The sequence below is a fragment of the Salarias fasciatus genome, chromosome 17 (genome assembly GCF_902148845.1).
Source record: "Salarias fasciatus chromosome 17, fSalaFa1.1, whole genome shotgun sequence".
NCBI lineage: Eukaryota > Metazoa > Chordata > Actinopteri > Blenniiformes > Blenniidae > Salarias > Salarias fasciatus.
The window spans coordinates 13,322,545-13,349,834 of record NC_043761.1 but is presented as its reverse complement, the minus strand read 5'-3'; the positions used below and the strand labels follow the sequence as shown (position 1 = coordinate 13,349,834).

Genomic DNA, 27,290 nt, shown 5'->3' with positions numbered 1-27,290 from the left:
TTAAATAAAAATGATCTTCTGAAAGGAGTGTACTACCTCTCCGAGAAAATCATTGGAAGAGCACTTGTCGTAGTCCCACACGCTCACCTCCAGAGTCTTCTTCCTCAACTGGAACATGCCAAGTTAATGAGTTAACACATAGTTACCATTAAAGAATGATGTTGAAAATGTTATCGACAGAAGAAGTCCCTTTTACATCCAGTGTTGAAGACAATCTGCTTACATATCAAGGTCAAGTGAATATTTAAGCAGTTTTAAATAAAAAAAGGACAACAAGGGTTTGAGCACTTTGATCAGTATGTCCACTGCACAAGGAGAACGTGTAAATTCCACATTTAAAATAGTTGCATTCAGATTTCTGTGGAAACTTGTCGAAGAAAGCCTCAGTGACGGTGACTACTTTCAGTTTACGTGCCAAACGAAGATAAAAATACTTTTCTCATTTACGTCATTCAAACTTGACACCAATGAAACTGTGAGTTTTTCTTGTATTTCCCAACATGTGATTCATGTGGATCTGTAGAAAGTATACAACGCACAATCCTCGCTATAAAAATTCAAAATATCACCAAGTAGGAACAACACTCATTCATTATACAAGCAGTCACTAAAAAAATAAGACCAGACTGAGCAATCTTGTTTTCATAGTTCATTCATAAATTATACATAAGGAAAGACAACACCATCACTAAGCCTTTATTAAGATGGTGATGATGGAAGTTGTATGTACAAGATGTCCCAGAATAGACCGGCTCAGTACCTGCTCCAGGTGGATATTCTTATAGATGACAGTCTGGTTCCACTCAGGGTTGAGGCTTTTCCCTGCATGTTTGGTCTTCCTCTTGTTTTCAGCACTGGGGGAAACACATCATACACATACACACACACTTGGTCATTAAACACACCATCAACCCTGCCGGTGAGGGGACCACCACACTGCAGTGAGCACAACGTACCGGAGAAGGGCACAATATGACAGTCAAGGGAAGAGAATGAATGTGATGCACATTGTTTCGATGGTAACAATGTATGAGGCCTACGTGCATGGACGACAGGGTACGATGTGAGGATGTGCTGCAAAAAAACTCCATTTTGATGCTTATCAAGCTGTTCACCATTTAGAAATTTCATGTCTTAAAAACATGGATCCCAAACTTGCCTGCAGCCTTTCTTTGAGGCGATCTCAATGATCCTCCAGGAAGAAAGGTTTGGAACTGAAAACAAGGCACTGCCAGAAAAAAAGACTCAGCAAATCCTCAATTTACTTTAGGACAACATTTCCAATTCATATATACTGTCAGCCAATTTAATATATAAAAAAGGATTTGCTGAGATGGATGTTTTTTGCAGTGTGCGGGGTCTGAGCCCAGATTGTACAGTATGAGTAAATCTGTAAGAGTTAGTTTGGAAAGGACATGAACGGTCTACTCTATGTTGGAAAACAATGGCATGAATAAGGACCGCATCGCAAAATGATGGGAGTGTGTTTTCAATGTGGGAGGGTGCCGAGGGTGCGGTATGACGTCAGGGCACGATGTAGGACAGCACCAAGGGGTTTTAACCACAAAACAGGGACAGACTAAAGGGTGTCAGGATCAACGTTAGGGTTCCGAATTTCAATGGCTGGGCGGGAAAAAAGATCATCTACCAGGAAAAGCCGGAAAACACAACACGGGAATTTTTTTTGTTATGTGTTAAATAGATGAAAAGGCATTAGTAGTTAGGAATTTGTCGCTTCCAAAGACAAAGACACTCCTGAAGTTGCAGGGAACGTTGTGAGAATGGGGAAGGAAGGGAAAATGTGCAATTATTCCAGGGTGAAGGGTAGTTAGTGGGACTGGGCTAAAAAACGTTTATCAGTTTTCCAGTTAGTTAGGAAAAAACCTGTTGTTTTTTTTTTTTTTTTGCGAAAATGTAGTTATTCTTTTAACTTTGACCAAACTGACAACCAATTTGCAACCAAAACAGAACCAAAATGCCAAAGTGGGCAAGTCACATACCTGGCGTTCTGGACAACCATGACCTGACTGAGGGGGTCCAGCATGCATTAAATATAGAGAACAACATACAGAAACAGTCGTCAGAGGGAGGGTGGGGGGGGTCAGAGAGTGTCTGTGGACTGTGAATGCATATGTAGGAAGGGGAGGTACACTGATACATCTGGGTTTACTTCGGTGTGACTTATTAACAAGTGTGTGTGTGTGTGTGTGTGTGTTTAGGATCGGGGCAAAAGCAGGGAGCTGTGGTGTGAAACTGTGCTACAGTGTGTCATGAGTTGCATGTATGAGTGTTGAGAGGACTTTCAGGTCATGTGAGCCATCCGTTGGCAACCGTGATGGAGATCCGCCACTCATGGGCCGCAGCAAAAGAGCACGATGAGTGGAGGTTCATTTCTTTGCATGCCAAAGCACGGTGCATAAGAGAAAACACACAGTCCGATGCTATTTATTTCTACAGTTGACACAATTTACATAATTTCACTAGTTTATACTTAAAATAGTACCATTTCCCATTAGCTTAGCAAATAATTAGCATATACTATCAGATATAAATCCAGATTTGCACATAAAATGTTATAACTACCAATCAAAGTTGGCCTTTCAGTTAAGGACTTCAACACAAAGTTACTCTGCAGATAAAATCTTTCTGCGCAGGCTTGTTAAATCGCGCTGTCCAAATCGCAGGCGTGCTAAGTCACTGTTTTCATCCACTGCAGGACCTCCATGTGGTTGCCAGGAGATGTGATGCGACTGAAGAGCCTCTGCATGGATTGCAGTTGGTGCTGATAGCTGTGAGAGCCCATGTATACACACACAGCGTATACACAAGTATGTGCACACATTCTCTTAAGTGTGCATGTTTCCATCACAACTTGGAGCTGCCATTTTCTGGCAGCCTCTGGAGTGTCACCGCAGCTCCGACCTCCTCCACTATGTTGTTTGTGTCGGTGCATGTGTGTCAACACACACTATAGATTACCGCTGTAATGATCTTCAAAATAAAAAAAAAAAAAAAGAAAAAGAAGAAGAAGAAGGGAAGAAAACTCTAGAGAGAGATGGCATTTCATAGCAAAGAGAAGGTGGGGAAGTCAATAGCATTACGGTGCAATCACTGTGAGCAGGGAGCCCTGGGTCTTTGAGGGAGAGCAGATCGGATTCCCAGCAAATATGAGAGCTATTGATTTTGACTGCACTCGCACCTACAGTGGAACATCCATTAACAGCGGAGGGATGCAGGTACACTATCAACCTCATACACAACGTTTGTATAATCCAGCGGTGACACAAGGGCCGATGAGTCCCGTGACAAGGGTTGCATACCTAATGAAGCTGCTACGATAAAAAGCACAACCTTTGATGGACCTGCTGTAATGTGCAGTGGTGCATCGACGTTATGGATTTGATATCGGGGAAAGGCCATGAGCTGCACATAGAAAAATGCCATGGTGAGTCAAAATCAATTTCAAATCGATTTAAAAATGAATGGAAATTACGAAAGTCTGAGCCTCCCAGATGGTAAAATTTTAATAACTCCCTTTTCAAATCAGTCTAACAAAGATGGCTCATGATTTCACTAAGTTAGACACAAAAGCACTTTGGAAATTCAAACATCTACACATTTTTATTTGACATACTGAACAGACCACCTTCTTGGGAAGGCGTGCTTACTGTTTCTATACTGTGCTGACTTACCCTCTGCCAGGCAGCAGATACACTTTAACGAATGGATCGGAGTAACCGTTGTTGTCCCGCGGGGCGAGGTTTCTGGCCTGCAGGACGTGAACAATCAAGTTGCCGAGCTGCTTGTCGTAGTGGATTTGAAGCTGGAAAAAGAAACACAACCAAATTACAATGGATTCAGATGCATTAGGGGCAGATGCAGTGTGGGAAAAGAAATGACCGTAAAAAAGTAGGCTGGGAAAATACAGATTTATGATTGCTTTTCATTGCATTTAATTATTTTAAAGGTAAAATCTCACTGCATTAGTATTAATCTGATCTCAAGCTTTCTATTTGTATTTTTTACAGACCTGTATCTCTCCAGAGATGGGGTGGGTCGGGATCTTTGTTCCTTCTGAAGTCTGTTCGAGAAGAAAAACATGCATGTGAGCTTTAAGAAAATGAATTGAACATATTTGAACAGCCTGGGCAGTCTTATGGCGAACGTTTAGAATAGGTCTATCAATTATTCCAAAAGGAAATTAAGCAAATGCAATGTGATGAATCATACAGTATGTGTTATGATGGAATTATTTATCTCATTCAGACAATTATATCACATTATTTATTATAAGTGGCAAAATAAATTGTTTTTGGAAACCATCCCCTAAGTACTCGCCTTGCTGCTGTGACGTTTCTTGCTGACGGAGGGGGATCCGGGCTGCCCGGGGCTGGAGGTGGCGGAGGTGGTGGCAGGCAGGCTGGAGGTGGAGGAGGAGGGCGCCTGCTGCTGGGACACTTTCTGCAGCTCAGCCGCCAGCTGCTTGGGATCCACACCCGGAGACCTGGGCGGTCTCTCCCCTGGAAGGTTCACAAAGACTGAGATCATAATCAACGCCATCATCGATTCATTTTGAGGCGAACTTTCTGACTTGAAAATGAAGAAACAACAGATCTCATGAATATAAAACATCAAGCTAAATATTAAGCCGCTATATCACGGAGCCCAATGAAAGGATTATGGTTCAGTGTAATGAGGACAGGCGGAGGAAATGGCCACAGGCTGAACTAGAGAAGAAAGTGAGTCGACAAAAAAGAAGCGAGAAAGGAAATAACAAGAGAAAAAAGTTGATGATGAATTACAGATTGTAGAGAGAGAGAACCATTAAAATTTGCAATTTTATTCTGTAATTCACCTTTGCTGTGCTCCTGGAAATCCAAGTGCTGGGAACCCTCTGACTCGGCCAGCATGTTGAGATCACTGAAAGATTGGGAAATAACATGTTTATATATGTTGTTAAGACAAATTTTCAACAATATGGAGAGGGACAATGGGGCACTGAAAAGCCAGAATAAACATGATTAAAGAAAAATGTCGATATCAAGACTATCAAAGAAGAAATGAGGTTTAGCAAAAGAGGAGAGAAAAGTGGCCGGATTTGTGAAAAGGATTTGAGAAAGTGAGATAAGAAGCAACATGACAAGCTGAAAAAGACTCCACTCACAGTCTGACACACACTTCAGCCTCATTACACGGCTGCCCGACAAGCCCTTGGACCTCTTCATAGGTTTTTCCCGTCAGAAGAACGCCGTTCCACTCCAGGACTTGCATTCCTGTTGTTTGAAGATGCACAGTTAAATGATGGTAGAGATTCCACCTTTTTGTCATTTTTGCTCAGCACCGCACAAACACTCCAAACCAAACGAGAAAATAAAGCATGGACGAAATAGATTTTAATGCACAGGAAGATGAGAAAGCCCTTTAGCACTTTAGCAACGACGATAGTTTCCCAGGAGGGTCTCCGTGCTGCGCGGCGGCGACCTGAGTTTAAATGAATCCACTCAACACAGCAAACCCACCGCACGCTGCCGCACGCAGGCGGGACTTACACGGCCTGAAACAGCTCATCCAGAGGGTTCTCTGCTTGCGATGATACTCTCGAGCTGCATGCGGCAGTAACAGAGAGGCTGTGCTGTAGTTTGATAGTTTGAAGCCCATAATAATCATTTGACCGGCTGCACTGGATACTGTGCTGAATTTTAACAATACACACACACAAACAGAGACACACTGTCCTTCTGTGAACTGAGGCCTCTACGCCTGCTGAATGTAACAACATTTCTCCATATTCACGCAGGAGAGTGAATCGTAGTGTCCTCGCTGACAGTGCTGAAGTGCTTTGGAGCCTTCCTGCTCAGTGTTGATGGCAGGGTTACATATCTCTCATGGCTGAGTTGTCCTCGCAGCCAACAACACCACAGATGCATCCTGACTCGTGGACTGAGGCAGTGCCCAACAGTGTCAGCTTATACCGCACCGAGGACAGCATACAGGAGGTATCCAGCTCACAAAACGTTCATGGTGATGTTTAATGTGTGTGTGTTTCTCTGTGTTTGCACCAAACAGCCTGTCCAGCTCATGTATCGGGGATCAGTCAAACGTTACATGAAGCAATATAGATAGCTGGATTAGATGGCTGCAATGACCTTGGTACTTACTTTGTGTCGTCATTAGCATAGAGTTAACATTTTAAATTAACTATGCCAAATGTGGCCTATAAGCACAGCTACTGAGCACCTTACTATGAATATAAATACGTTTAGCTCAAAGCACCACCACTTCAAATTACTGTCATCCCGAGCCACCAGCACATCTCGACTTCTTTATTTTTTTATGTGATCCCCATTTATTTTGATTTGCACTGGAATGAAATTCACATTTTATTCATTATTTGTTAGATATTAATATTTCTTCTCTGTCAAGACGGAAAATCCCCCCCCCCCCCACCCCACCTTCGCGGCAATATTTATTTCAGTTACATTTCTTTTATTCTTTCATGACATTTTCTCTCCTAAAACCCTTTTGAACGTCTGATACAAGAAGTGGAGAGAAGAAACTGAGATGCACACACAGACACACACACACACACACACACACACACACACACACACACACACACACACACACACACACACACACACAACAGTCATGTAACAGGATAAAAAGGGAAACGGATGGAGACACAAACAGGAACACAAAGTGGCTGTACTCACACACCTCCACACGGCACCGGCAGATGGACCCACACACACACACACACACACACACACACACACACACACACACACACACACACACACACACTTACAGACAAGTGCAGGTTGAAAGAGAATAATGCGTGCGTTTCAAATTCAATATCATTTTAAACAATGTCAGTGTCAGTTTACACAAAATTAGAAGGGATGAGTTTGAGCTTTGCATTTTCAGCAGCCCTGAGCACCACTTTTGTGTGAACAGACGTCAAGAAAGCAACAAAGGTTTCACTTTTTTCACTTGAAAACAGTGTCGTGCAAACGGGGCCTGAGTTTGACTGAAAACTACCAGGGCAACACCTCCTCTTATCTATTGATCCTCTTGTGTGAAAAGGAGTTCTCACATACATTCCTCACACTGACAAATTTGCAATGATCAGAAGCAATACTAGCCTATTTTTCTACGTCAAGGCAAATCAACTTTTTTTTTTTTTTTTTTTTTGGCAAATATCTTCCAACATTTTACTCAAACAGCCCAAATATGCATTTTTTTGATTGCTTTGTTCGAGCGCGTCAGATGAAAGAGGAATCAGCATTGGTGGATTTGAAACCTCCGATGCAGAGAGCTGTTAGTTAACACTATCACTGCGCAGAACTTGGCTGTTCCTCTGGTTCTCTCGCTGCCTACAGATCACCCGTGCCGCAGCTCCGGGAAAAGCCTTTGGCCACAGCTTCACCGATTGTTCCACATCCTCTCTGTGGCTCTGGGTCAACTCAGACCGGGAGGATGACGGGGTTAACTGCTCCCAGACTCCCCCCCACGCTCAATCAATAATGCTCCGTGAAATGTGTTCCTGTTAATGTGCAACACGGACATTCATCTTATGGTGGTGTCAGCGTGAGGCATCTATAGGGAAGAAACCACAGGCCATATATCTATAGGCTGGTACGTGATGGTTACCGCAGACTGAGGGAAATTAGCAACGCCACCTGTTGTCTCCAGTAGAACTGAGCTACTTTTCCGGTGTTGTGCAAGTTTTCAAATTGCATAAACAATTTCATCTGAAAACATTTGGCCTTAATATTCAAAAGCACATTCAGCTAGTCGCAAAAGGCATTCCATGAGCCAGCTCTCAACTTTTTTCAGCTGACTCATGTTGCATGGCTTATTCTTTCACATGTTAAAATGTCATTTTTAGCCATTGTTGATATCCAGAGGAAATAAAAGGCACAATAATCTAAAGAAGAAAAAAAAATTACACTGGGAAAAAAAAAGGGATCACCCTGTCCCCCACTGATCTACACAAATGTAATAATTGTAATAAATACCATTTCTGCTCCTGGTAGCACCACGATGACTGTTTCACAACCAAAAATGAGTCATGGTTCTTCGCCGGGAGCTGATCAGGCTGAATGTAAACGAGGCCCTATTTTTGCCATCACTATGTTTCTCGCTTTAACTGCATGTTCAACTCTGTCATTCTTACAACATTTTAAAAGGCCACATCCGTGGATGCATGACAAAGTGAAAAGGGATAGTTCAATCGTGGGAGAATGATGATCTAAAGCTGAGCTCATTCACAAGACCAATGAAAACATGAAACTGTCTTCAAAATCCATGAGAGACCTTACCTTCGAGGATCTTTCCTGTTTGTTCTGCGGCTCCACCAGGCAGCACTTTGGCAACATAAGCGCCGATATCTCCGTTGCTGCCAGGGACTTCTTTTCCTCCCACCACTCGAATGCCCAATCCATTTCCTGTTTGGGCCCAAAGATCAAAAGCAAATTAGTGGCAGAACAAACAGGTTTGATCTCCACGAGCGTCACGTGTGAACTTTATTTATCACAGCCTCACATGAACAGGTACACACACTGCAACGTGTAACCAAATTTTACTTTCGGTAGCTGAAAGACAGGAACTTGATTCTGATTGCTAAGTTTGCCACATCAACATTTAAAATATTGCAAAAAATATAATTAAAGTCAGAGAGCTTTGAAGTGGTCGCAGAGCAGAAACCTAAAGCTGAAGAAGAATAGTTAGAGTGGCAGCTCCAGCTAGCTGTAGCTGATTTTGATAAATCTAATAGCATATTATTATTTTATAAAAATAATAATTAAAATGGCAAAGAATCACTATTGATTGCAGGAAACGTGGCTTATATCAAGGCAAAATTTAATGTTTTTGTATTTTTCTTGTGCTGAGGTACATATAACCTGTTTGAATATTTTTAAAAAAGAGGTATGCCACCTCTTTTTTATAACATTTGCAAGCAGTTGAGGCTTCCTATAGTTTGAATGAGAGAAAAAGTGTTGATATTAGTTTGTCATCAGATGCACTTTTGTAGATTTCCTTCAGGAATGTGTAGGATCTGTTACTTGCTTCATTTCAATAACAACTGTCTGTACTTTGTACTCTTTACTTCCTGATAACTCATGAATCCTCTATGGATGAATTTCAGCATGATCAAAAAACATCTGAAACAGCCGAATGACAAAACTTTACATATCCAAGTTTCAAATGGAATTCATTGTTTTTCAGTTTGGATGTCGCTTTCCTGTTTGCTTTACAAATTTATTTAATTTCTGGATTATGATCTGTGTTTTTGCTAATGATTGAGCTGGTGTATCCACGCACAGTTTTCGCATGGAAGTTAAGGTCAATCCAATATGTAGTGGCGGCTCTCTGTCTTTACAGAAAACCCACCATCAACTCTTAGCTACACACATAAAAAGTCTTCAGTCATAAAAAAACCTTAATGACTGACTTAATACATGGTGAATTTTATATATATATATATAAAAAGAAATACAAAATAACTGAAATCAAATGACTCAGTTAAGCAGGAAGCATTTGTAAACAAAATCCGTCCTTTGTGGGCTCTTGGTTAATTGCGGGAGATAATCCTGAGTGTGAGGAATGCGCCATTTTGAGCATGGCAATGACTGATGGGTGTGGAAAGGAGCCAAATCAAAAGGAAAGCCAGGAAATGAAATGTCTGTCTGCTTTGAGCCTGGAGGAATGGTGCAATAGATCGTAATGGAAGGGAAGTGACGGGCCAGTTTGCCGAGATCTGACATTTGAGGATCAAGTAAATAAGATGCACAAAGCAAACAAACCATGCTTTGCAAAGTTAATTAAATCTTTAATAGTATGCAGATTTATGCTTTCTGTCCTTAATTTTACATTAATTTATAATTTGTTTTCTATTTATGTTCAGTCAGACAAGAGCAAATTGAGTGATTGAGGCATGTTTGCTGGAGCCGGGAAGCACCGAACCCAATGCAATTTAATGCGTGGACAGCAGTCAATAACAAATTAACTTGTAAGACATGCCTCCCCAAATGCCTGTTATCTCTATATTTAGCATGCTGCTGCTGCTACTGGAACAATGTTACTTTACCTGAGACACTGCGGTCCTTTGGATCCCTCTGCAGTTTGACCCTGAGGTGAGGGAAGGGGTAGTACGGACCTTTTCCCTGTTGCCCATACACAATGTGAGATGTTAAGCACTTGTCATTTGTGTATGTACCACACAAACATATATCAAGGTGACTGAGTGAAGTTGCATGCGTTTTTATTGACCTTGTTATATGATTGGCCTCAAAACATTGTATGCAAACATGCATGCGCTCATTTATTTTTTTAAAATTCACCTGTCTCTTCTCCTGTCCATTCTCTGACCGTCCGTCTCTCGGTTTGTCGAACCAGTCGGTTTCCTCCCGCCTGAGGTGGTAGGCTTCGGGGGAAAAAACACACACACTGCTTCAAAGCCGTTCGGAAAGACGAGACCATTATATCCCATTCGACAGAAGGAGTTTCAGGTCATGTAAAGGTATTTGCAGGCCGATAAGCAAACTTGGATTAGTGGAAAATTAAGAAAAAACAATCAGGGCAAAACAATAAGTAAGAAAAAGGAAATTCTGAATTTTTCCAGCTTTTATAAGTGTCAAAAGGATGCCAAGCAAAAGCACACTTTCAAAGGTACTGTGGTGGAAGCAAAGAAGGAAAGTGACTATCAAGACCTTCTACATTAAAGATATTTATGTATGAAAATGTTAGTGATGTGAATGTATGTAATCTGTATGTATCTGTGTATGTGTTTTTCATTATTCTTTTGGATTCAAGAACAGCCATGTTTGGTAGATGATTTTTTTTTGTATTGTCAACAATGCTTGTTGCCAATACATCTTGTACAATGGAAAGTCTGTTTACTTCTCTTTTAAATGGTTCCACATTTGTAAAGAATATGAATTGTGGGAGAGCAGCAGAGCCAAATAACTCGGTTTGCTTATGACATTTCCATGTAATGTCCATTTAAAAGGGAAATAACAGAGAAACAGGAAAAAAAGACACATTGACACATCTACCAAACCAGAATTTCTTACTTTGTGATGAAAGGATGTTGAATGTGTCAAATTGATTTTGTAAGAAACCTCCAAAATGTGTTAATCGTGTCATGGTGATGTGTGCTAAATTTGTAGTGCAGGTTAATATATTAGTTAATGGATAACTAGAGAACTTAACTAATACTCTACCATTGGTTGCATCGTCTCTGTTCAAAGCCATCAGGGAATCATTTAGGGCTGGAATCAAGGCAAATGGGTTTACATTTCAAGATAATGAAATACAAATGAATCTATTTACAAGTGGTTAAGTGGCATTCAAGAAAACTTTAAACAAGGAAACCAGATAACTAAACAGCGGTAATTGCACTGATTTCTTCAGATTAAAAATTGCACAATATGTATCTTATTCCATGAATGTGATCTGAACTCGGTAGTGACTCAGCGGCCCCCTGAGTTAAGGAAGTACTTTTCAACAAATTAATTATTTCAATACAGTTCAGTCATGCATGCATAGCAGGAGGCAACATGTCTGGATTTTTTTAATGTGTTTTCATCTGTTTTATTAATGGCATAATAAAGTTCCATTCAGTTGCTGGGTTAACTTGGTGTGTCACACCCCCAGTTCTGTTCTAAATTTGGAAACCGTTCGGGATACATGAATGGTGGTTCGAAGATTAATGGTTAAATTTTGGTACTGAATTTCAATACTTCTTAATCAAAAACATTGAACATTAGTCAAGCCACTGAAGTTTCCGACTGAATCAAAGCAGATTTACCTTAAGAAATGCAATGGAAGTGAACTGTGTAGAAAGGTAAAAGGGCACACATTCCATGCAAAAGAAAGTATCACAAAACACAAACCCGTATATAAAAGAGAAGACATGCAAGATGAACTTTAACATTTATTACACACACAAGTGCAATCAATTATGCATTTCAAATGCTGTGACAACAACAGCTAAAGTGAAGTGTTTTCCAGTAATGCCATTCTATAATTATTTATAGATTATCAACATGAATTGACAAGTATTGAAATCAAATCAGCCAACAAATTAGTATCAACAACAAATATCTATCCACAAACGTGACTGATCACCTCTTATCTTCGTTGATAAATATAACATGTGGTTTCTTAGCTGTCTCAGTTGTCTGAATGCCAATTATGGAAAATCTTCAAGTGTAAGAGGCACTTTTCAGTGTGTCGATTGTGGGGAAAAGACATTTTTCCACAACTAACGCAACTTTTAAAAAATCAATTCTGCCATTGTGAGTTATGTTTGCTTGCTAAATCTAATAAAACACAGCATTTTAAAACTTGAAACTGCTACCAATGACAATTTCCTCAAAATTGCAGTGCTTCAAATAAGGAGACACTGTACAAAAACAAAATGGACCGGTGAGCAAGTACTTTTTGGTAGTTGAAGCCTCCCACATCATACAGCTGAAACAGGAGCTTAAAATGTAAAGTGCTGAACTAAAATAGAGACATATTACACAATATCTGGGATGTAAATAGACTCACGATGCATGCATGGAGATACATTCAAGTTCCTAAGGAAAGCATAAAAGGCATGCATGCACATTGCATCACCACAGATTGATGAAACGTACACCAGACACAAGAAAATGAAAAGAAAGTACATTCACAAAAACTGGACAAAAAAAACAGACATTTTTGACAGACACGAGCAGAGTCTGAACGATCAAACACAAGCTACATATTAAACATGTTAATACTGAAGACATGCAAAACAAAGAACAACCAGAAGTGTCTGATGACAACGTAATGAACAGGAGAAGCATGACAATGTGACAACTCTGTGTTTTACCTTCACTATCTGACATGGTGCCCTGAAGGTCATCCAGCAGCACATAACCTCTACCTCTCGTCGGCTCTTCCCTGATTTGCTGCTGTTGGGATCCCTCCAAAGACAAGCATGAACCAAACTGGTCCCTTGAATCAGCTGAGATAGGAGGCAAAGGTCCCGCCGACGCACGTGCCATGCCCATCGGCTGACCAACGGGACTCAGTGGACTTTCTTCTTCAGAGTTTTGTGCCACGATGGGTATTCTGCCCCGGCCACTTTGCACAATGGGAAGGCTAGTTGGTTTGGTGCGACCAGATGGAGTTTGATAACTTGGTACATCCCCAGATGCTTCACCATCTCCTTTTAGCCTTAACGAAGAGCTGGAGGGGTCCCGTTTGATAGACAAATCCAGACCATAGCAAGAAGTTGGTCTGGATGAGGGCCTTGAGCGGCTTCCACTTGGATAAGCAGAATCCAAACCTAAGCTCTGGCCCAAGTTAAGGGAACCAGCCAGGTTGGCACCCAAGGTAGACCCAAGGTACTTTTGCTGCTCTGCAATATTCTTACGAAGCCCAAAGGTAATTTCATCCTGCATGAGTCGGCTTGATCTTGGGGATGCGCTTGTAGAACCAAGATAGCTGGTAAAGTCTGTCTCCAAACCTCTGCCGTCCGTAATGGAGGAATACTTGGATGATATTTTAGGATCCAGTAGAGGAGTCTTGTGTTTTTGGTACAACATAGATGTTGGGAGTTGTTTTGCTGCCTGCTTCTCAAGAGTAAGTCGACTGATGCTGTACTTCTCTGACTTTGGATAATGTCTTTGGGAATAACTGGAGACGCCAGAGCTTGGGGTATAGTAGTGCTGGGAGAGACCTGTCAGTTGTTCTAGACTTTCTGTCCCACCTGTACTTCTCCTAAACTCTTGCTTGAGCTGCTGCTTCAGAAGTTTTAGTTCATAAGGTTCCTCCATTGTATCCTCTTCATCGGGTGTCTTTCCAAAAGTATGGAGTCTCGAAGTTGATCCCAGATAGTCAGTAGATCCCAGATCAGCAGCACTCCTGCGCAGGAGCTTCTCTGCCTTAGCCAATTCCCTCTCAGCCAGACTATAAGATGAAGACAGACCAGTGGACCCCTTTGCTAGTTCCGCAGCATCTTCAAGAAGCATGTAACTCCGAGGTGTGTGGTGATCAACATCAGTGTAGTAGGGTTCCGAGACGGTAGACATAGGGCTACCTGCTAAGCTTCCTACTTCCAAGGCTCGAAGGTCAAGGTGGTTGCCATATTTGTCATACTTGACACCCAGGTAAGGTGATGATGTTGGGTCGGGTTGACGGCTAATGACATCATATTTGGTTGCATCCAGCTCTGAAAGGAGAGCTGCTTGCCTAGCAGCTTTCTGTTGCAGCAAAAGCATCTGGTGGTAACTCTGCTGTTGAGAGCTGGTGAGCGAAGGAACAGATGAATAGATTGAGTGAGACTGATATGACTGAGGAGTCTGGTAGAGAGACTGCTGGTACTGACTTTGATTGTATTGGTACTGGGAGTATTTTCCATACTCATGCTTAGTTTGAGGTGGAACAAAGTCATCCAGTTCTGACTGAGGAGCTGTCCTGGGACGTTCCAGACCATGATTTTCAATCTCCTCATCCTCATCACCTCGCCCCCCTCTAGTCTCACGAATGTTACTAACCTCGCTGTCTGACATGTAATCTCTATCCTCCGCAACACTCTGTAAATAGGCTCTTTCTCTCTTTTCTCTCTCCTTTAGTAGTGCATCTTTCCTCCGATTAATACCCATCTCCAAATACCTAAGCTTTGCATCAATCTCTTTCTCTTCCTCATCTAACTCTGCTTGTCTTTTGCGGAGCTTGGAAGATTCACGTTCCACCAGATCTAGCTCACGGTCAATGTCCTGCAGGATCTTTGCACGTGCCATGTTGGAATTGCGGCACATTCTTCGACGAGCTGAACCAGTACTGTATGCTGTTTGGCCACTGGTTGTGGTCTCCTCCTCTGACGGTGGGTTAGGGAGAGTCCTCTTCACCTTCTTTTGAGTGCCTGTTGGGGTGCCACCTGAGCTCTTTCCCTGTAGGAAAAATATAAACTATCAGTGCAACATCAATTCTAGAACCTATGTCTCTTTCAACAATAATTATATTTAGTTATGTTTATTCTCATTAAAAATTAAGTTATCTTGAGATGGTGACCACAATTGTTTATATTATTGAAAAGGAAATAATCTGATCATTCTATACAGTTTAGTCAATATTAAAGTGTTTGAAAGGTCATTTGGAAAACACATTCATTGAACAGACTCCCATTGCACATTTCTGCCCACAATCATTTAACTCCAAACTAATTTGCACTCAAATCTAAAAGGAAGCTTTATTCATATTAAGTCTCCATGGATCTCTGGCTGCTCACCATTTTCAAGCAAGCTCAGCATTTTCCCTCCTCAACTGTTTATATATTTATGAGATTCTGAAAAGCGAAATGCTCAGCCTGAAAAATCTCTTCCATACTGTGGATGTATTTCATGTTGTTCATGTCTAAGCTGGAGGTGCAATTTCTGACACGTCTAAACTGATTTTAAATTATATTAACCACGAGAAAAGTTTCAACTTCAACTGAACTTTCTTTATCTAAAGTTAAAAAAAAAAGTTTTTGTCTGGGGACTTTTTATGTCAATCACAGTACGAGTTTAAAGTGATATACTTACACCGTAGGTGTCAGATGTTGCTCTTTCTTCTCCTGTTGGGCTCATGGGTTTAGGATCAGACATAGATCTCTGCATGGACTTTGGAGAGGCTTTTGAAGGATCTGCACTTCCTCTTAACTTCTGTGGGCTGGTATCACCAAGTGATTTATCATAGGACACAAACTCAAGAGATTTGCTTGGTGATATACAGGGGGAAATAGGGGAGTATAGCACTTTTGGGGATTTAGGAAGTGCTTGAAGTGTAGAGGAATCCGTTTTGAGGTTAGGTGACTGGCCTATTTCTAAGGGAGTAAGTCGTTTCTTTGGTGAGGTCCTTTCGGAGTCAGAAAGCTCCATTCTGGTGTCCATTCTGACGTTGCCCTCCGTATCTGTTTGTATGGAAATCTCTGTATGGGCTTGGAGAGACATCTCTGACTGCCCACCTCTGTCACCCCTGGAAGTGCGTGGCCGGCTTTGTCGGCTTCTGTTCTGAGCCTCCCATTCCTCTTGATCTTCGTCATCAGTCTGCACACAACTGTCAACACTTTTTTTAGCACTTCTCTTTTTTCTTCCAGCTGTATAAGCTTTACTCACTGTCTCATCCTCTTCATCTGTTTGGCATCCACTATCTGTGATTTTTCGGGACAGCACTGTGCCATCAGGCCCCAGGACTACTGCCTCCTGGATGCCATGCCCTGGTATGTCTGCACCTGGGTACATCTGACGAAGCTTTTGCTCCTCCAGTTGCAAACGAAGTTGTTCTTGGAGTCTCTGAATCTGCTCAAGCTGCTGTTGCTGCTGGGCATAGGTTTCTTTCTGCATCATAAGGTGAGCCTGTCGTTCCTCTTCTTGCTGGGCCAGTATCTGTTGCTTCATGGACTGCAGCTCTTCCAGTTCTTTCTGCACCAGGAGCTGTTCTTGTTCACGGAACCGCTGAATCTCCTGCCGCTCCCATTCCAATTCCTCAGCTAGGCGCTGTTGCTTTAGTTTCTCCATTTCTAACCTTTCACGCTCTGCTTGATACTGGCCGTCCCCAGGAACCATAGGTGACGACAGAGCTTCCAGTGAAGCAGCAATGGCTTCTAAGGATGCATCAGTGTAGGTATCAAGGGATAAAGAAGTCGTTGCTGTTGTGGAGGCATTAACAGCAGCATTACCACCCCTGGAAATCTCCAGATTGAGAGGGGTATCTCCTTGTTCTTCGGTGTTGGTGATAGTGGACAGAAAACTATGGGATCGCGTAATTGGCAAGTTTTGAAGGTCAGAAAGGGAAGGCATGGTGTCGCTGGTATGCATAGTTGACAGGGTGTTGTATGACGTACTAAATATGGACCCAGGCTGGGTGGTAATAGCATATGTAGATGGAACTGGTGCTGCAACAGAGGAATACACTACTCCATTTGATGACCTCAAAACACTGCTTGTGCCAAAGAGTGTACCAACAGCATTAGTGTCTCTGGCTTGGGAATAGGGTGGAATAGTCATTCCCGCATATGTGCCTTTCTTGGAGTAGTCAACAGCTTCACCTGTCAAGAATCAAGAACATCAGTTCAGTTCCAGTACTTCAGAGTAATTTCATTTTGAAGTCAACCATGCCTTATCGAAATTATATATATATAAAAAAATGGAGCCAAGAGAAAGAAATTCCAATATTGAGGTGCGACAAGCAGAACGGCATGCAGACACATGCAAAAATGTCACGATGGAAGGAAACAGAAAAAAAAGCATCAAAAAGTAAAATGTCCATGCATAACGAAATGAAAAGCAAAAATAAATCAAAAGATGCTGTATTAGCCATGAATAAGTGGAAGGAGTTCAAAGTGACATTTCAGTGATAGGTCTGCAATGTCACTCCACTGACCTGCATCAGAAATCTTTGATGAGGTAAGGTCTACTGCACCTTCTGTTGTGCCACTGAAATTATAGCTATTCTTACTCTTGTAGAAAAACAGCCCAGCTTCAGCTAGGTTTGTGTCCGACATTGAAGGTTTGATTCCACCAAGTCCTCGCATGCCATAAGGTGATCGATCATATTGATAATGGTCATCACGATATCCAAAACGGTCTTCAGGCAGTGGTGTGGTTGGTTGTTGAGTAGTGCAACTTCCAGCAAATGGGAGTTTGTACACAACATCACAGCATACTGCTCTTTTGCCAGCAGTGAGATCCACTGGCTTGCCATCATCTGCAATTACAGCTGTAACAACTTCTGAAGATGCAGCATCCACTGACACCACTGTGTTGAATGGTTTTGCTGTGCTGAGGTCAACAGCTCCTGCCACTGTAGTTGTACTTGTAGTTAATCCATTGGCAACACAACCTGCAGCAGATGGAGGAGCCATTGTAACAGGTATGGGTTGGAAGGTTCCTCCACTTATGCTTGATCCAACTGAAAGATTGATAGGGATCTCTGTGGTACCATTAGTGGAGGGCTGAGAATCAACTGGCCGATATATAATCTGTGAAACAGGTTCAAAAGACTTGTTCTTCGTTAGTTGAAGGGGCACTGATGATGTCTGAGAAGAGTCTACATCACATCGTTGTAATGTGGCAGAACATGTTACAATGGTGATGCTATCGGTCACAATGGAAACAGTAGATGATTCAGCACTAAGGTTGACCACTGGTGACTGGACAGCACTGTTGTGACGACTGACATCCGTTACAAAGGACTGACGTCTTGACTCTGAGCCAGTAGTAGACAAATCCACTCCGTTCATGCCTGATTCTGGATCCATCTTCATAGTCCTAAGATCTACCACGTCAGAAGGTTGAACAGTCTGCCCATTCTGTGCAGCCACCTGAGGCTTCAATTTCTCCATTGATATTGGAACCCCGTTAGCCCTAGGAGCTGGCACTGGAGGTGGTGTCCTTTCATGAACAACCGAAACAGTGGTCCTTTGGACTTCTGTGGTGACCACTTGTGAGATGAGGTTAGGCATCACCACTGGTGGCTGTGCTGATGCAGATACTGCCTCAATTATGTGACAAGAACTAGATACATGTTTTTCTGGGCCAAAAATCTCTTGACTTTCAATAGATTCTGAAACACGTGTATATGCCAGAGGCACCCTGGTTGTTTGAGGAGGAACTGGTTGTTGTGTTGGCTGTGAATATGAATGAGGTTGATAACTCTCATGCTGTCCCTGACGTGAAGGAGATGCTGGCCCAGGGCTAGAGGGAGCATTAGTAGTGACACCGTCCACTGGCGAGCTAGGCTGAGATGGCAGTGTGATGACTACATATGTATCACGGAGATTGCTGGCATATCTTGGAGAAGAAGGAGACTTTGGTGAGGGCTGGAATGGTTTACTTTCTGAAGATGGACTTAGATTGAGAACACTATCATGAGAACTTGTTGGAAGTACAGTAGGTCGTGATGGATGTGGGGCATGGGCTGGTGAAGAAGGCTGTGAGCCAGGCTTTGGTGCAATTGGTGGTTTGACACCGTGTCCTGCTCTATGACTCTCCCCAATCCCAGTATGAATGGATGGCTTAGGTGGAACAGGAGGGGGGATATGAGGCTTGTATGTTGGCGTAACTGTTTGTCTTGTAGGTGAGCCCTGGACTGTAGTCATAGCTATTACAGGGGGTGCTGAAGCCTGAGGTGGAAGAGGAACCGGGGCTTTCCTTGGAAACACTGTGGGTTTGGGAGGAGTGGGAGGAGGCAGTGGTGGTGCAACTGGTTCTTCTGCTTTTTCCTGAGAATTAGCCCTACGCAGGACATTTGGCTTTGGGGGCACAGGTGGGGCAGTAGACACAACACTTGGTACACTGGGTGTGTACTGAGGGACTGTCGGGAAGGGTGATACACTGGCAATCACTGGAGTTGATGTTTTAGTTAAGGTACTAGATAAGTCCACTGCATTAGCTTGGGATGTTGTGGTTGTAGTGTGAGCTTGCTGATCAAATGTGGAAGGTGGAGAAGAGTCAATTACTTTTACTGGCTCTGTTTCTGTTGTTGATGTTACATCTGCAGTTCTCTCCCCTTCCTTTTTAATTATACTCTCATCATCAGAAGACAATTCTCCTGAAGAGCACTGTGTCACTTTCAGGTCTGGGATGGGGTGTAATGCCCTTCTCGATACAGAGCCTTCCACTTCAGGCTCCTGCTGAGTTGGACTTGTTCCAGGAGTCAGAACTCTTTTCATTAGCTCTTCATATGCAGTTTCAGCATCCAATAAGGGCTTCCCATCTTTTCCAAAAGTCACTTCGCTGCTTTTGGAGAACATATTCTCTGCCGGCTGTAAAACAATTTCTGGGTTAGTACTCTCCTTTTTAGGCTGCATATTTTGGAATTCCTGCTCCAACTGCATGAATTCCTTTCTTTTCTTTATCATATCTTCATAAACTTCATCTGGTGATCTTAATATTTTGGGTTGAGCAGGAATATTAATCATCTCAGGCTCTCCCAGGTCACCAGTGGAATTGTCAATAAGAGAAGCATAGGCATAGTCTTCAATGAGCATTCCTCCATAAAGTGATTCTTTTTCTGGTTGATTATCAACTTTTTCAACTGTTGGAGACTTGGCCCTCAGCATAATTTCTTCATAAGCCTCATCAGCAGATTTGAGTGACTTTTTCTGTGGGTGATCTGGGTTTTGATCATCTGTTGGGGAGTGAAGAGACACTGATGTAGGCAATTGAAATGTTTTCTGGACTGCTGCAATCTTTGCGGCATGAATTTCAAACCCTTCAGGATCCGATTCAATACTGGGCGAAAAATCAGAGCAGGATGATCGTCTGATCTCTTCCATTTCAGCTTCTTGTCTCAGTTCTTCCGTTGGTGAGGCATCTTCAATAGGGGAAAGGTTACTTGGTGTGGTTTTTGAATGATCTCGTCTTCTCTGAGCTCGAATTTCGTCTTTGTCTTTCTTAGACTTCTTTCCTGAGCCCTTCTGTTTTTCTTGCTCCCTGAGCAACTCCTCCTCCTCCCTCAACTCTTCCTCCTCTGATGAATCCTCAATAGTTGGCAGTGTTTGACCAGGTTGCCTGTGCTTGGCCTTTCTGTGTTGTTTACCCTCACCAGTACGTATATGGCTGGAACTACTACTGTCGCTGTCTTCATCCAGTGATGAGAGGGATGTTGGGGATGTTCCAGGGGTGAAACTAGATGCATGTAAACTGGATGACCCCTCACCTCGAGACCGATCATCTGGAGAGTCAGTTAGGCTTTCCATTTCAGGCTCTCCATCCTCATTAGGTATACGTATGGGCCTGCTAGTTGCATGCAAATCCATTGTTTGAAATTCACGGATTGCAGTCCCACTCCTACTCTCTTCTTTTGGTTCTGGTTCTACTACTTTTATGTCAGGTTTTTCAGTTGAAAGAGTGAGAACCTTATCTTCATCATCTGGACTTATGGTAGATTTCTTGGTGAGTTTTCTGCCTTTTCCTGATGTGCTCTTTTCAACAGTTTCAGTTTCCTTTAGTTCCTTTCGTTTGTTCTCTTCCTCTCGAATCTTTCGCCGTATTAGATTTTCCTCATCAGATGGCGAAGCATCTTCATTCTCACTCATTTCCATGATCTGTTTTCTGATAAAATCTTCATCATCCCCTGACATTGGACTGTCTTTGCCAAAGCTTTCACTGCTGTCATCCAAAGAATCTCCCTTGACATCCATGGGCACAAGGAGCTTTTTCTTCATGGTAGTCTGGTCATTCGAAATGTCTCTGTCCTCTTCTGAACTTGGTGAATCAGGTGAGAGAGGAAGTACCTCTAATTTCCGTCTGGTCTTTAGAGTGTCTGTTGGTTTCGTCTCTTCTGAGGAACCTGTCTGGGCCTCCAGAATGGGGAGGACAGTGCTTTCTAGCTTTGATAGGTCTGACGGGCTGGTGGGACTACCCTCCTTGATAGGAACTTCTGTCACTCTGGGTTCTTTCAAAGTCTCCACTGCTTTAACCTGAGAAAGGAAAGAAAAAAAAAGAACATCTATTACATGTTGCACCATCAATGAAGTTAACAGTTGAACTTTTTTACTGATGAAACTTATACAGAACATATAGTACACACACTACACTATACAGAGTGCTGAAGTCAAACGGACACAGTGACTAAAGTAAATAAATAATCTACTACTATCTACTATTTAATCTACTACTATGCGCTACATAGTATTTTCACCTCAGAAACCGCATCTTCATCATTGAGCCTTTCCAGAGATGGAACTTTAGCCTTCTCTTTCTCTTCCATGTTTGTGTTTTCTTCCTTTGAGCCTTTGTCCTGCTCACTGCCTACAGAGACCGGGATTTCAGGATTTGCTACAAGGACTGAAGTCACTGATACAGGAACACCTCCATTTTCAAAAGCTCTCTCTGATCCCTTTTCCTCCTTTGATAACGTGTTCTCTCCCTCATCAAATGCTGCTGGGCTATCTTTGTCACAAGCAAGGCTTGCTGCTGATGCTGAATTAGTTTCCTTGATGTTTCTAGCAACAGGTTGTGGCTCATCCTCTTTTATGTCATCTTTTCCATCCTCTTCTTTGACTGACAGCTCAGCCACTTGCTCGTCTCTGCCTGCCTCAGCTAATGTGCTCTCCTCTACTTTATGTTGACTGTCAGGAGCATTGTTTGCATTTTGTGAACCAGGTTTCCCTTCATTCTCAACGAGGCTCCTTTCACAGATTTGAGCTGTATCTGATGTCTCGCTAATAACATCTGAGGATGATACCGCCTCTACAATTTGCACAGGCACTTCAGCGTTGACCTTTCCTTGCTCTTCAGAGTCAGGATGTGGGAGAACTGAGGGCTTGTTCGATTTATCGTCTGGTTCTGCCTTTGTATCTTCAGGTGTCTGCTTTTCCTCTTTATGTGAAGCACTGTCTACTTCGGCCTGACACTTATCTTTTTCACCACTCTTCACTAACATTGCTGTGTCAACCACACTTTCAGTAGCAGGTTCACACACCATTTCTGGCTTTTTTTCCATCTCTTTATCTGTCTGAATTTTTTCTTCTGGCATTTCCTGGGGTGCAGCTGGAACTGGCTCTCCTGCTGTTTCTGATTCATTCTTCTCAATATCCAGGCAAATCTTCTCCGTTTCAGTGCAGGAGACTGCGGGACTTAAAACCGTTTCACCAACCTTGTCATCTTCCTTCTCCACAGCTTTTTGTTCGGCTGATTTGTTTTCAAAAACCTTTTCTTCTTCAGCCTTTGCTTCAATGCTAATGTCAGCAGCTAAATTTGTTTTCATCTCTGCTGAAGTTTCCTTATCAGGACTGACGTGTATTTCCTCCTTTGCTGTTTTGTCATCTTTAACAACTTCCTGGGAAACCTTGTTTTCGCCAGGATTATCATTTGTTTTATTCAGAGCTTTTGTTTCTTCTGCAGGTGTGTTACCTGCCATCTCAAGTGAAGTAGACTCCTTCCCTTTCTCTGTACAACTGTTTTCCACATTGTTTATTTGGCTTTCCCCCTCTGAAGATGGAACTGGGTGTTTTTCTGATTCTACTGGAGGATTTATAGGTTCTGTGAGGTTCTCCTGTTTTGGTTTCAATTCTGACTCAGTTTTGTCAGATTCAACAACATCAACTTTCTCAGTAAGTGGTTCAGGAGCAACTGACTCTTCTTCTGTCATAGTTTTTGAGGTAACATCAGGAGTTACACTGTTAGCCTCAGGTTTTGTAGTAATATCTGATCCCTCATCCTTCGAGGCATTTTCTGCTCTCTCAGATGAAGTTTTGCCAGCTGAACAAAGCTGGGGTTCCTGACTCAGGGGTTTCTCATCTGGACTCTCTTTTATTTTCTCCTCTTTTATTTCCGTAGACGTACTGTCGGGCACAACAGGAACCTCCTCCTGTGCGACGGTTTCAGGGATGAAAGCAGGTTCTGGCTCGACTGAATCCATTTTCTTTTCTGGAAGACTTTCTGGAGCGGGCTCCACTTTGTCATTATCCGTCAAGGGAGCTGCAGCCTCGCTCTGAGTAATCTTGGGATTTGGCTCAGTTTCTGCCTCAGCAGTTGTCTTGTCTGAACCTGAATGAGTCGATAGATTTTGCTGCTCACCTTCCTCTGGGACAGGAAGGTCCTCTGTCACATTCTCAGAGCTACTCTGCGGTTGCTGAACTGTTGGGATTTCGCTGGCAGGTGTGCTTGGAGCTTGTTGTTCAACATTAGAGCTTTCTTTATCAGGATGAATACGGTCCTCCGACGATTTTTCAGAGCTATTGTGTTGTTGCTCAATTGCTGAGCTGTCACTAACAGTTGTGCTTGCTTGAACAGAATCAGTCAGGCCTGTCTCAGATTGAGGACGGTCCTCTGCTGCTTTTTCAGAACTACTCTGTTGCTCAGCTGCTGTGGTCTCGCTAACAGTTGTGTTTTGTTGATCAGAATCGGGATGTGGATGATCCTCTGCTGCTTTGTCAGTACTACTCTGTTGCTCGACTGCTGCACTCTCACTGACAGCTGTGCTTTCTTGACCAGAATCAGATGGCGTTATCTCAGGTTGAGGATTTTCTTCTGCTGCTTTTTCACTGCTACTCTGTTGTTGCTCGGCTGCTGTGGTCTCACTAACAGTTGTACTTTCCTGAACAGAATCAGGCTGCCCTATCTCAGGCTGAGGACAGTCCTCTCCTGCTTTTTCATTGCTACTCTGTTGTTGCTCACCTGTCACACTCTCGCTAACAGCTGTTCTTTGCTGATCAGAATCAGGCTGAGGATGAACCTCTGCCGGCTTCTCATCAAGTGTACTTTCAGCTAAACTCTCTGATATTGGAGGCTCCTGCTCTGGAGGAGCTACATTATCAGATACCGGTTCATTGGATTCTTTCTGTTCCTCTAACTGAGTAGTTCCCTTCGGAATGTTGTCAGGAGGAAGTGTACTGTCATCAGACGGAGTTTGTGCATTGTCAGGTGTGGTTTCTGGAACGGAGGGAGGCTCTACCTTGGTCTTGGGAGATGGCGGGGTTACATCTGCATCTGCTGCTCCAGCTACAGGTTTACTATCTACAGCAGCAGGGGTGGGGGTAGAGGAAGGAGCAGGAGCAGGGGAAGGGGCAGCTGGCTGCTTCTTCGGGGATGCCATGGATGACGGTGGCGTGTCTCCAAGTTGGCCCGACATGGCTCTTTGGGTCTGACAGTTGAGACAAAGCCATTCTTTCTGCGGAACATAGAGAAAAAGATTCAATGTTAGTAATCAAAACAGATTATCAAATATAGACACACTTAATATCTAAACGCTCAAACATATAATGATAATTTAATACGCACAATTTTCATTATAACTGAATTTTATGTAACTGAAACGTCACAGAAACGACTTGCACAGTGACGAGACTGCTTCTTCTATTTCAAGGGAAGCTTTCACATTTGTGGGGCTTAGGAGATGGGGCCCATGCATAATGTATGGTAATGGGACAGGGGTTTAGCAAGGCATGTCAGGGAGGGTCGGATGGCTGTATTGACACTGCATGTTGCAGGCCTAACAGAAAAGCTGTGTTTCAACGTAGATTTATGTTTTTCTGCCCGTATGGTTTGATGGTTACACCACACAAACCTACATTCAAATCCACACCATAAATACACAGGAACAGTTTAACGTCTGTATAATTGATCACACATTTCCCTAAATTATTAATCTAACCAATTCAACCAGTCAGGAATATACAAACAAGGCCTGTTTGCTTGGCAACTGTGTGTCACTGAGCCATAGCATCGTCTTTTCCCGGCCGTTCCATTATTGTTTTATTCACTTTTAACACACTAAATCCCAAAAAATCAAGAGTCTGTTTAGCTTGTAAATGCAAATAATAGCCACAATTCCTCCCTCACTCTCACCTGGGATATAGTTTGATGCTAGCAGCTGTACGGTTATTCATGTTTATGATCTGAGAGTTTTATTATTCATGTCTAGTGGCATCTTACCAGTTCTGTACACTCCCAGATACTTGCCTAAACACAGGAGTCAAGAAGAACATACATCAACTTGGCAGCCCTGCTGGGACCTATCATTTAAGCACCACAGCGATTGTTGGGGCTGAATAACCATTACTGCTTTGCTTTTATGTAAATGTTAAGAACAGACATGTTTGGGTTTGAGAGGGAAAATAACACTTCACACAATCTGCCTCGTGCCTACATCAAGTGGAATCACCACAACTGAAAGTGCACTATGGAAGGCAGACATAAACACATACTTCATTTCACATTTTACAAAATGGCTGAAAATTTGTGAGCGACAATCTCCTGTGAATGAAAGCGCCTGGCTTCACAGCACGGTTTATGCTAAACACGAGCTTTCAGAGAAGTTCTCCAAGTACAGATGGAGAGAGAAAGAAACAGGGAGGGGGAGAAAGAGCGTGGCCAAGCGAACAATGCAGCAGCAAAGTCGCTTTAGATAAGGTATGAATCACCATGTTATGCTTTATGTCTAAACAGTAGCTTCAGGTTAGTGGTTGTTAACTGGATGCATTGTCAAAAAAATAAAGTTAAGTCAGAACCCCACGAAAAATATTACACTTTTCAAATTCAGTCAATGTGAGTGCAGTTTGAACAGTCAAACGTGTTCTGCTATGTAAACACTTCGTCTATGGTGTGAAAGTGTCGTATAGACAACACTACATTGATCTTTGTCATGACATTTGCTTTTTTCTTTTCCAGGCAAAGACCTGCTAAACCCTACAAACAGGCCGGCGACTCACATTTGGATCGCAACCCACAGGTTGAGAATCACTGCTTTAGAGGGAGAGAGAGAGATTTGAGTTGTTTGTGGTCACCTATTAAAGGTGCAAATGCTTTAGAGAGCACGAGAAAGCGGAAAACCATTTAATGAAAGTGAGAGAGGAGAAAGAAACATAAGTCTAATTCCAGTGCTGGTTCAATGGTTTGTTGATGTTAGTCAGTCACAGTCGCAATTTGATCAAAATCAAGCTAATCCAGAGACGTGATGACGGACAGAGACCAGATGCATGTGCCCTGCTGCGTGTGTGTGTGTGAGTTCCAGCGGGTGTTATCAACTTGACCCTTTCTATCCACCCTGCTGCATGCACTTGAGATGGGAGTTTCTGCAGCTTGTCAGCAATATCAGTTAAAGCAGACAAAAGCACGCGCGTGTTGAGAGCTGGAGAGATTGCGGCCGATAGTAAATGCTGAAACACCTCACTCAGTCAGAGAGTCGGTCAGCCTCAGCCACTTCAAAGCCACTCAACGCCGACATTATCAAAACATCACAGTGGGCACACTTAGACCTTTCACTGCCTCCTAAATCACGCTTGGGTTTTTTGTTTTTTTTTTAGTCAGTAGAGGAACTGATATAGCTGCTTTTGGTGTGAAAATGTGACACCTGATTATTTCTTACTTAACCTTTCCTGCAATCACCTTAAGAGGACTGGTCAGCTGTGAGGGATGCTAATTTCTTAAACAGAGGAATGAAAATTAGTTGTCATATTCACCAACAAAGATGTCTGAATAACAAAATCGTCCTATTGTTGTGATGGTTCTGAAATAAGCTGTAATAGCAGAAGTAATTGCACTATCGAATGACTTATTCCAGAGTGAGTGCTCAAGTGCACTGGTGGAGATGTCTGGTGAACAATCTGTTTATGCTATTCTTGTAGCTCTCAAGGGTTTTGCCTAAACGTAAAGAGAAGCTGTGGAGTCTGACTTTATCGATTACTGGCTTTATGTGTGTCTCCAAAAGGGAACAGACATGTGAATTTATTACCTTTGTGCCGATCAGGGTACAGAGGTTATGACTCAACAGATTACAAAATGTTAGGGAACTCTAAGAAGCTCTCTCCTTCTCAAAAA

At 42.6% G+C, this 27,290-nt stretch overlaps 1 protein-coding gene across 7 annotated transcripts in view; it reads right to left on the bottom strand.

Annotated features, from left to right (window-relative positions):
* Window positions 1-27,290, bottom strand: part of pcloa (piccolo presynaptic cytomatrix protein a) — a 75,430-nt gene that overhangs the window by 30,126 nt on the left and 18,014 nt on the right. For 4 of the 7 annotated variants that reach the window (XM_030113285.1, XM_030113284.1, XM_030113289.1 and 1 more), the window contains exons 4-19: window positions 24,427-24,642; window positions 17,407-21,448; window positions 15,567-17,071; window positions 12,869-14,933; window positions 11,229-11,276; window positions 10,347-10,429; window positions 10,094-10,169; window positions 8,325-8,450; window positions 5,165-5,273; window positions 4,856-4,920; window positions 4,339-4,520; window positions 4,031-4,081; window positions 3,693-3,823; window positions 2,001-2,027; window positions 761-854; window positions 37-108 (exon numbers count right to left, since the gene is read on the bottom strand). In XM_030113285.1, the coding sequence (XP_029969145.1) occupies window positions 37-108; window positions 761-854; window positions 2,001-2,027; window positions 3,693-3,823; window positions 4,031-4,081; window positions 4,339-4,520; window positions 4,856-4,920; window positions 5,165-5,273; window positions 8,325-8,450; window positions 10,094-10,169; window positions 10,347-10,429; window positions 11,229-11,276; window positions 12,869-14,933; window positions 15,567-17,071; window positions 17,407-21,448; window positions 24,427-24,642 (8,892 nt within the window). Of the gene's footprint in view, window positions 1-36; window positions 109-760; window positions 855-2,000; window positions 2,028-3,692; window positions 3,824-4,030; window positions 4,082-4,338; window positions 4,521-4,855; window positions 4,921-5,164; window positions 5,274-8,289; window positions 8,451-10,093; window positions 10,170-10,346; window positions 10,430-11,228; window positions 11,277-12,868; window positions 14,934-15,566; window positions 17,072-17,406; window positions 21,449-24,426; window positions 24,643-27,290 lie in introns of all 7 variants that reach the window. The other 3 variants (XM_030113287.1, XM_030113288.1, XM_030113291.1) reach the window with 3 other exon arrangements.